The 11361-nt window shown below is 39.5% G+C and overlaps 1 protein-coding gene across 15 annotated transcripts in view; it reads right to left on the bottom strand.

Annotated features, from left to right (window-relative positions):
* The window catches only part of LOC143018989 (transcriptional adapter 2-beta-like), a 167093-nt gene that overhangs the window by 131031 nt on the left and 24701 nt on the right, over nt 1-11361 (bottom strand). For 13 of the 15 annotated variants that reach the window (XR_012965801.1, XR_012965802.1, XR_012965798.1 and 10 more), the window contains 2 exons: nt 2922-3078; nt 1919-2136 (listed from right to left, as the gene is read on the bottom strand). Coding sequence is in view for 9 of the 15 variants with exons in the window: in XM_076174688.1 (XP_076030803.1) it covers nt 1919-2136; nt 2922-3078 (375 nt within the window). In the remaining 6 variants the exon portion in view is untranslated. The remainder of the gene's footprint in view (nt 1-1918; nt 2137-2921; nt 3079-11361) is intronic. The other 2 variants (XM_076174689.1, XM_076174694.1) reach the window with 1 other exon arrangement.

The raw sequence follows: 11361 nt of genomic DNA, 5'->3' as shown, positions 1-11361 counted from the left end.
GGAGAAATAAAGAAATACAAGGTGAAAGCAGTTATTGATGACAGCAGGTAAGCCAATTGGGTTAGATGGGTGTCCTCCAGTGTCTAAAAAAAGGGAGGTACAGTGATGGTGGACTGGCTGGTAAGGTTGTTTTATGTTTGTCTAAAAGTGGGTAGAGTGCCAGAGGATTGGAGGAGTGCATGTATAGTTCCACTTTATAAGGGAAAAGGGGGCAAGTGCATGTGTACAAGTTTCAGAGGGATCAGTTTCTTTAGTGTAATTGTGAAGGCTTATGGGAGGGTTTTGAGAGAGGATTAGGAGACAAACAGAGGGAGTAATTGGTGAGGAACAGTGTGGGTTTAAGAAAGGTAGGGTTGTGTGAGTCAGATTTTTGTGGTAAGACAGATATGTGAGAAAGCTTTAGGAAAAGGTAATGATGTTTTTTGGGCCTTTATGGATTTGGAAAAGGCTTATGACAGGGTACAGGAAGGCACTGTGGGAGGTTTTACAAATATAAGGGATAGGAGTAAAGCTGTTAAGAATAGTCAAGAGTTTTTATGATAGTAGAGCCTGTGTTAGAATTAGAAATGGAAAGAGTGGGTGGTTTGTGGTAAAGGTGGGACTTCACCAGGGATGTGTCGTCCCCATGGCTGTTCAATTTATACATGGATAGGTGGTGCAAAAGGTAAATGCATGGATAATGGGCTAGGGATTGGAGATGGTAGAAGAAAATGGAGGAAAAGTGGGAGATAAGCCAGTTGTTGTTGTTTGCTGATGACACTGCTCTTGTAGCAGGATCAGAGGAGAGATTAAGGAAATTAGTGACACAGTTTGGGAAGGTGTGTGAAAGAAGGGAGTTTAAGATAAATGTGGGTAAAAGGTGATGAGATGTACAAGGGGAGAGGATGGCACCATTGGAAGTGAGTATTAAGGGAGAGAGACTGGAGGAAGTGGACTGCTTTAGATACTTGAGGGCAAATGTGGCAGGAGAGGGAGGAATGGAAGTAGAAGTAGTATGTAGATTGAGAGAAGCAAGTAAATGCTTTGGGGGATTAAAGTGTAATGAGAAATAGACATTTGAGAATGGACGATAAGGAGATTATGTGAAGGGGTGACTGTGCCAACAGTATTGTATGAGGCAGAAATATGGAAAAGTGAGGAAGATTTTAAATGTTTTTGAAATGAAATACCTGAGAAGCAAGGTAGGGGTTATTAGGCTGGATAGAGTGAGAAATGAGGGCGTGAGGAGAGCAGGTCTGAAAAGGGAGTTGGGAGATAGGGTTGATGAAAGAGTATTGGAATGGTTTGGGTACATGCAAAGAATGAGTCAAGGAAGACTAGTAAAAGAGGTGTGGAAGGCAAAATGGAAGGAGTGAACATGAGGGGGTGACCTAGGATGAGATGGATGGATGGGGTAAAAGGGGCATTGGGAAAGAGGAGAATGTCTGTTGAGGAAGGACGGGAGAGAACAGAAGATAGGGGTGAATGGAGAATGGTTGTGTATGGATGATGCTGTGATGCATGAGGGGGAGTGGGTGGGGGATGGGGTTGAGTATGTGTGAAAAATAAACCGATGTAGCCTGAAGGGATTTCTCCCCATCTCTTCCATTTTTGCATGAAGGGACAAAGAGGGGGGGGGGGGGTCACCAATTTAATAAAGCAGCCTTGCTGTGGACGTGCGACACTGCTTCTAACCCAGGGCAGTGGGCAAGATGCAGGGATGATCTGTCATCCAGGAGGAGCCAAGATAAGAGGGAGGGAGGGAGGGATGGGGACACATGGGAGTGTAGTATGTGGGGATGGAATGGGTGGGAGTGGTTTTTATGGCTGCTTTTTGGCTACCTCTCTTGTAAGAGGAAAAAAAGCCTTTGGTATATGAATGTATGAATATATATATATATATATATATATATATAATACATAGAGAAAGCAGACTTACCCTTTCAAAATCATCTCTGTGAGGCATATAACCTAAAGGACCCGTTTCTTCTGGAGGCAATGGCTGGAATGGAAGGGAGGAGCCCAGTGTTGGAGACAAGGGTCCCTGGTCTGTATTGCTGTGTTCAATTGGCATTTTTAGATTTTCTGCAGCTTGTTTCCATGTGGCCTTACCAACATTACCTTCAATGTAGCTACTGATATATTTGTGACGGGCCTCTGTTTGCAAAATAAAGTAAAACTTTATTAATACGCTATACATAATCAAAAAAATCATCATTCAGTATTCTTACTTTAAATATTTGAGATGTCTTTCAGTGAAAGAAAGAAATTTCCTATGCAAGGTAGACAAGCTAAACCAAATCTGATTTCATAGAATAATGAATGTATGCACATTACACATTTATATTCACATATGCTACAATATTCTCAAAGAATCCTGAATAATCTACTCTCCAGTTACACTCAAAAGTTTTGAACTATGCTACAAGCAAAACTTGTAATATAACAAGGCTGTGTTCTCATTACACAACTGTATCATGAACAATCATATAGCAACCAAGTCTAGTAGGTTGTTGTCGTTCCCTAGACTGTCTGTCCGAGCAGTCCCGTCTCCCCAAGGAAGGCCACAGCCGAAACTGGGTTTTCCCACAAATCCTTTATAGAGTGTATGTTGTGTTGTTTGCGTGCATGATTGTGTATAATGCAGTCTTCCATTATGTGTTGTATGGTATGGGGTGTTGCATGTGTAGAACTGAAGAATTAAGAGGTAGAGCACATGTGAAAATTTGAGCTTGGTACTTGAGTAGATTTTAACCAAGAATTTTGGCAATTAAATTGCAAAAATGGTACTAAAACTATATTGTAGAAGAAAAGAAAAAAATGTATAGCAATCATGGTATGTCTTCAGTTTTCTTTAAGCAAATATATTTATTCCAAATGGTTAAGAACGTGTGTAACTATAGATCTTCAGTTAGTCATGTGCCCCTCCCACTTCATCTTACCTTCTGGTGTTCTGGTTTCAATATAACGTGCTATGTCCTCCCAGTTGCCAAAACCATACTGCTCAATGGCATCCAGCAGTCGAACTTCCTCCCTAGCAGACCAGTGACCTTGGCCAGGTATAATACTAAAGTTTCCGGTGTCCTGGAAAACACCAGCCTGTGAGCCACACGTGCCCGGAGGAGAAACAACGACCCATTAGTTGGAGAGAGGGGAGGGAGGCAAAGAAAATGGGGTGATATAAGAGGTGCAAATAAATAGGAATATGAAGAAAATTGGAATAAGACAGATCTGTAAAAGAAATAGACAAAAGAAAACAGCCAAAGAATTGAGAGAAATTAGAAACCATAGGAGCATATGGAAGGGAAAAGCAAAGCAAAGACTACAGGAGACTGGAAACAAAAGAAAAAGATGGAATGTGAAAAAAAGAAAAAGTATGGGATAATAGGAAACGGGATTGAAAAAACACCAAAACTTGTTGGGAAAAGGATATACCAAAAGGATTCCACAAAAAGAAACAGTACCTACAAAGAAAACCTAAACAAAGATGACAAATGTGGGATCCATTAGTACCCGGGATGTGAAGAACTTAAAATGCAGGGACAAGGAAATCATACCAATGAGATGGGAAAAAGATTGAGATGAAACATAATTTAGGATCTTGATAAGAAGAACATTGATTCAGGAACATGCTTACATGGTATGGGAGATGTAGTCTGGGGAAAATGCACAAAGAACATCAATGTGTACCATATTAGTACTTTTAACTGTGAGTGACAATATAGTATGGAAGGACAACAAAACAATTATTGCTGTATCAGCTAAGTTACACAATACCTTATGGATAAGGTATAAACATGCAATATTGGTCTAGAACAATGTGATACATCTACTGAATTGATACAAAATTGAAACAAAGGTAATTGGATACTATACAGGAACACAAAGTTTCATGTAAGGCTACTAGAAAAGGGGAATATGTTGGGATAAAAATGGAGGAAAAACAGGTGCAGCGACTATGTACAGTGAAGTGTGGGGCAAATTATAGGAGTGGGATAGTTGAAATGCTGTATTATTGGCACACTATGTTGAAAGGTATGGGAAGACAGAGTTATAGTTTGACGTGGAGATTTCTCCTTGAAAAGAAAAAACAGACAGGGGCATCTTAACCTCCTGAATACCATGATGCCTATGTATGTGTCATGAGCCACAAGTGGGGTGCGAGGATATCGGTGTCAACTTTCTGATTCTGTGAACAGGCTTGATCACATTTTCTATGACATTATATTTATTCAGGGTGAAAGAGAACAAGTATAACAGCAGTAACTTTACATTTTGTAATGCACATATTCTGATGCATTGTTGTACATCAGACAACCTGATGTACGTGCAAATATTTGACTTGTATTGAAGAGGTCAAGGATCAAACCCAAACACTGAACCTGTGTGTCACTGCAATGTAGAGAAAGGGTATCTTTGCTACAGTGCCTACTGCAATGCAAGACAACAGGGTTTGAGGGGAGAGGAAAAAAAAAAAAAAAAAAAAAATGGCCTTCACCCCATTGGGTCCATAGGACAGAAAAGGACATTAGTGACATACACACTGTCAGTAAATCCAAAGGAGATATTTTAATACGTCTATTTGTTGGGGAAAGAAAATTATTAAATGTCTGATCATCACCTAGAGGAAGAAAGAATGTGTGGATAAAAGATGGAGAAACATGAGATGAAATGGAGGCAAAGAGGTGCTGAAAGTTAGTTAAGTGAGCACCAGAAAGACGATGAATACCAGGTAAAACTATGAAAATAAAGAAGTGAATGAGTGTGTGTGTGGGGGGGAGGGGATAAGAGAGGTGCTGAAAATGAAGTTGATGATGAAGTGAAAAGAGGATATATACTAGAGAAATAAGGGGGTAGGAAACAGGAAGGATGCTGAAGATAAGGAAACTGAGTGAGAAGGGCAAAGAATGATATCTGAAGCTGGGATATGTTGAATGTAGTGAAATGGGGATGAAGGGAATGCGAGTGGAAAAATAATGTATGATTATTAAGGTGGAAATGTTGAAGAATGCAAAAATAGTGTGAGGGATGATGCAAATGAATGGAAGGTACAGGAAGGGCAGCAAATGGTGGAATGAAGAGGAGTGCAGTAAAGGCTAAAAAAAGATGAGGCATACAAGGAAAGGTCGTAAAGTTGAAATTTGTAAGCATATGAGAAATACTGAGTGGTAACAATAAAGGAGTCCTGAATATTTTACCTTCATATACAAATTTTGCATTAGAATCAACAAAATGTGAAATATTTTTCCTTTATCCTTTCTGCAATAGGGACACTAAATACCATTTTTAAAACCTGTTTAATTATTTCAGAAGCCAATAGCTAAAAGAGGCTGTAAGGGATGGTAGAGATGGGAAGTGGTGATAGGGGGGGGGTGTCTTTGAGAACTTTCCCTCGGGGTGGCACTTAGGCATGTAAGGGCTCTGGACAGGGGGCAAGATGATGATTTTCTTTCAATATATCTCTTGCAGGACCACCACATGGTGTTACCCATTGTTCATCTAAGTGAAAAGTAAAATGTGGGGTGAAGGAGGCCAAAAGAAGAGTAGATATGAAATGAGGTGCAGGTGCTTTAATTATGTGGATTCTATTGGAATATTTTCAGTTAAGTACAACCTTATCTTTGTCATCTTATTCCAAAGATGCAAGTATTTTCACATGATTTCAAGTTACAAGCAACCTGCTGTGCTTCCAGAGGCAACAGATAGTGCTATTACACAGGCAGGCTGGCCAGACAACATGCTTTGGTTGCATGTCCAGTTTCAAGGTAGACAAGCATATCCCAACCACGATATAAACAATACACATTTGATCATCCTAGTGGGTATGTCCCAGAATTCACCACAATATTATCCCATGTATAAGCAGCCCTTTCCCATCCCTTCCTACATGTAAAATTGTATACACCATTCAGAACCCCCACCCTTTCTCATACTAAACATGGCAAAATAAATTACCAAGATTCTATTTCAATACCAGGTGTTCTTGTAACCTTAGTTTGAATATAAGGGAATGTTGGTAATTCATCATGCTACGTTTAGCACTAGAGGGTGGGGTAGCAAATCCTGCTTCCAGATAGGACCACTATACTCCAGTAGTGCTAGACCCATGTACTCATAAATTGAAGATGACACTAATGTATGACCTATTTACTGCCATGGACCTAGAAATGGTCAAGCCCTCGTGGCATATTTTTCAGTCAATTATAATTGCATTTAACTGTAAAGAAAATAACATTGATGTATTATGACAAATTGATGAAATTTAGTTCTACATATATACTTTTTCTATATATACACCTGCATCCAGGGCAGTGGAAAAGATGCAGGGATGACACGTCATCAAGGAGGTGCCAAGATAAGAGGGCAGTGAAGAGGTTAGAGAGGAGTGGAGTATGTAGGAAATGGAATGGGTGGGAGTGGTTTCTATGCCTTTGTCTTTTGACTACCTCCTGTATAAGGGGAAAAAGCCTTTTGTATATGTATGTATGTAATTATGTATATCAAAAGGCCTCTTCCCCCTTACATGTCAGGTAGCCAGCCAAGATACCCATTCAACACCTATCCAACACCCATTTGTTTCTCCTTTTCGTCATACATATTCACACTGGTGAATCCCATTTAACAAGCATCTAATTAATGAGAATTTATAAGTAAGAGACTGAAATGTGTACCACTGCCTATTCTTAGCGGGCACCTTAAATTCCAACTTATAGTTACCAATTCAACCATTGTGCCACAGCTGTCACTAGCTACCTAATTGGAAAATTATGATTTTGTATGTTACATTACCGCTGGTATAGTTATCCAATGTTCCTAAATTAACTTAACATTTTAGGGAAGCTTCTGATAGGGAGATATTGACATGAAATTAAATTCCTGCATAACAAAGTTCTTTCCTATTTTGTAAGTGGCTGGTCACAAACAGCACCACATGTGGTAGGCGCTTTAAAACTGCAGTACTATTACTACTATATATTCCACTTTTGTTAGCACATGCTGCATATTTCACTGGATTACTATTCATACCAGCAGTTGGGAGATAGGATTCATGAAAGAGTATTGGGATGGTTTGGATACATGGAAAGAATGATTGAAGAAAGATTAGTAAAAGAGGTGTGGAAGGCAGAGGTGGATGGAGTGAACATGTGGGGACAACCAAGGATGAGATGGATGGATGGGGTAAAAGGGGTGTTGGGAAAGAGGGGGATGTCTGTTGTGGAAGGAAGGGAGAAGACAGAAGATAGGGGTAAGTGGAGAATGTTTGTGTATGGATGATGCTGTGATGCATGAAAGTGTGAGTAAGGGATGGAGGGAGTGGGGTGGGGGGCTAGAAAATATGCACAAATGATATTCTGATGCAGCTCGAAGGAATTTCTCCACATCTCCTTTTCTACATGGAGGGATGGAGAGAGGGTTGCCAATTAAATGAAGTAGCCTTGCTGCAGATGTGCTGTGTCTTGCTGCATTGCTTCTGAACCAGGGCAGTGGGTGAGATGCAGGGATGACCTGTCATCCAAGAAGAGCCAAGAAAAGAGGGAGGGAGGGGTGATGAATGGGAGTGGAACATGTAGGGATGAAATGGGTAAAGTGGATTTATACCTTTGACTTTGTCTACCTCCCTTGTAAGGGGGAAAAAAAGCCCTTAGTATGTATGTATGCACTATTCACACATAAAAATATATATTTTCATAAATTTTAGTGTGATACAAAAACTCATATGAATGTAATAAAAAAAAATCTTTAATTATCAAAGGTACTGTCAGTATATCATTGTTTTATAATTGTTATATTACTGAAATATTATCTACTATTAATATGTATATAGGGGAAATTCAAACATCACTGCCAAATGTGAGGAAGTTGAGAATCTAATGAAGACCCTGAAGCCACTTCACAAGGAGATGTGGCCCTGAGGAGCCAGTACCTGGTCTCTACACCAAGCCCTGAAACTCACTCTAGTCCTATCTTTTACTTCTTAGCAACCTATCTCCCCTCTATTATAGCTGCCAAACATAAAAACCAACCCAAGCCCTTACACATGTCCTACTTGCATAAATCCTAGCAATTATTCACACACACACATATCAACACACCCAGAAAACATTCCTGCACAAGAATACTCTAAACATAATACAAATAAACATCATGTTATTTGAAACAAACACATGGACCTCCTTTAATTCCTTCACAAACACACACACAGCACTAATACAGAAGATTAAACTAGCACCACATTTCACACTACCCATATTCAGAAAATACATAACAATTTGGGAAGAAATCACTCAACACAAGGATGGACACATACCATTAATACACAAGTGTATACTATTCTCCCACAAACAAAATCAAACAAACACTAACAATTGAAATAATCACAATCCAAACACAGATAAAGAACACTACTTACAACTTTATGTAACACTTCACCCCATACCATACAACACATAATGGAAGACTGCATTATACACAATCATGCACGCAAACAACACAACATACGCTCTATAAAGGATTTGTGGGAAAACCCAGTTTCGGCTATGGCATTCCTTGGGGAGACGGGACTGCTCGGACAGACAGTCTAGGGAACGACAACAACAACAACAACAACTTTATACTAGCCACCACATCAGACCCCTAGCGATACATCCCCCAACACTAGACCCACAGCATCATATCAAAGTGCTCACCTATGCAGAAGACCTGGTGATAATAACTGAACAAAGTGACAACAAAATGAATTACTAAGAATACTCAAGCCTAATTAGGTAAACTAAGACAATGATGTGGAAATAACATGAAACATTCAATAGTAAAATTCAAATGAAAAAGAAATAAAAAATATGCCTGCACAACAGACCTGAGAGTGAAAATCAACAAGAAAATAAACATACTGAAATCAATTATGAATACAGAATTTGGACAACAGAAGGACACTAATAACAGGCTATAAACAGTTCTGGAACATCACCCTCAGATATACATCCACAGCACACTTCATACTTCACAACAGTCTGGGAAACATAAAGACATCCTACAAACTATACAAATTAAGTACTAAGAATAACAAGATGCACCAAAACCATTGCAATAAAATATTTGCAAACCAAAACTAAATTCCTCATCATACAACATATGAAAATGAAAGATATAGATTTCTATGCCCTAAAACTCATCTATTTCATTACATCACAAACATTGAGGAAAAGAGAGAGAGAGAGAGAGAGAGAGAGAGAGAGAGAGAGAGAGAGAGAGAGAGCAGTATATACACTACCACCTGGACCACAACACATTCTCACTAACATCACAAAACAAGTAATAGAAGACCAACAAACACCCACTCCATCAAATCCCCCTAATCATTGGCCCCATAGAAGAAGATAAAAGAAAGAAAAAAAATAATAATAACTAAATTATATATATATATAAAAAAAAAAAAAAAAAAAATCAAGAAAGAACCATACTAACATGACTACATTCAGGTTACCACCTAGCAATAAAACAATTCCAACACACAATAGACCTGACCAAAGAAATAAACTGCCCCTGATGCTACCATGACAAAGATGACAGTGAACACTTAATTTACACAACCCAACCCTTGCCATACCCAGGCAACAACACAATATTTCCTTCTTGAGTGACTTATGGACCAGTTCAGTGGCTGTTGCCAGTTACCTGGAGGACATGGGCCTCCTGTAAGAGAGATCTGGAGCAATAGTTTGATCAACTGATCTGGCAGTCAACATCCTGACAGTTTCATGCCATCACTTCTCATCCAGATACTATTTGGTGTGAAAATATTTCTATTCGTGCACATGCACACACACACACAGTTGAAGAGGAAGATGTCGACAACGAGCTCTGAACTAGCACTTTGTTGCTATTACAGAAAAAATGCCTTGTTGTCATTTTCCGGGTAAAACAATATGTTTTCGTGGGACCGGCAAGATATCTATCCGGTTCAATTCTTAGAATCATAGTTTTAGCACAAAATGGATAGTAACAAAGAATAATTAAGGATTAACGAATCAACCAAGAGGGGACTGGATATATCCAGAGTCGAGTCCCCATTGGGAGTTATATATATATATATATATATATATATATTTGTATATTTCGGCAGCAGGTTTTCCTGTAGACAGGTTTCATTGAAGAAAATAGCAATTGATGCATTGATGATCTTCTTGTGTAGAGTTTCAATACGTCTAACTATAGACTTGGCTTCAGGAGGTAAGTTTGCTATCGCAGGTCCAAAGGACATGATTCAAACTCAGAAGGGAGAAGAGTAGTGTTTTACTGGAGCTTGACGTTTCGTACACTATGTACATTTTCAAAAGCAATGACAAAAGGTCAGAATACATAGACTTATATAGTAAAGGAGAGGATCATATTGAACATAAAGAGAACCAATAGGAAATTGTGGTGTGAGGGAACCAATGGGAGAACAGAACGCCGTATATGGGTCAGCCAATCAGAGGCTTGGAACGATGCGTCAGGGAGTAGAGGTCATCAGTCGCGTATTAGGCTTCGGGCGAAGCACATCTCTCCTGGCGGACGGTATGACCATGAATTCCTGTGACTGAAGGTTTAAGGTGGGCATGTTGGCTTGAATGAGGAGGGCCTCGAGGATCTGTAGCCGTCTAGTATCTTGAGCCTGTCCTATGATTTTGGTGTTTTCAGCCATGGTCTGTCTGGTAAGAATAGTGTTGTGGTGAGATTCTGTGTGTGTCTTAGGTGTACCATTTTGTAAGTGTAATGTAATTCTTCTAGAGAGTTTAGTAGTGCAGTATCCTATGTATGAAGAATGAAGGGACTCACAGTTCCCTTGTTTACAGGAGAATTCATACACTAGATGGCTGCGTTGCAACTCAGAAGGAGCGGGGGAAGGGTTATTCTTTAGTAGGAAATTCGAAGTTTTCTTGTTTTTGTAGTAGATGACGAAGTCCACCCGGTCGACAGGATTGGCAGGTTTGACATGACGTTTGATGATTTGCCTGATGATTTTCTCTTCTGTTTTGTACTCTGTAGTCATGTGGGATTTGTAGAATAATTTGATGTTTTGGCCTGAATTGGGGAGGACTGGAACTTGGTCGTACCATTTGTTGATTTGCCTTTTAATGACCTTGGAAATGTCTTGGTTGGAATAGCCATTATTTACTAATACTTGTGTGGCTCTTTCAATTTCTAGATTAGCACTTTTCCAACTGTTGCAGTGCGTGAGAGCCCTTCTGATGTAAGCACTGATGGTGGAGTCTTTAAAGCGTTGGGGGCACTCGCTTTTCCCATTAAGACACAGGCCCGGGTTGGTGGGTTTGGTGTATACGGAAGTGTTAAAATGTGCCTGGTTCTGTGCTACGAGTACATCAAGGAAAGGAAGTTTAC

Source organism: Oratosquilla oratoria, chromosome 36 (genome assembly GCF_046742065.1).
Source record: "Oratosquilla oratoria isolate Oo_2021 chromosome 36, ASM4674206v1, whole genome shotgun sequence".
In the NCBI taxonomy this organism is placed as follows: Eukaryota; Metazoa; Arthropoda; class Malacostraca; order Stomatopoda; family Squillidae; genus Oratosquilla; species Oratosquilla oratoria.
The sequence above is the reverse complement of the archived record's forward strand: the minus strand, read 5'-3'. Positions and strand labels throughout refer to the sequence as shown.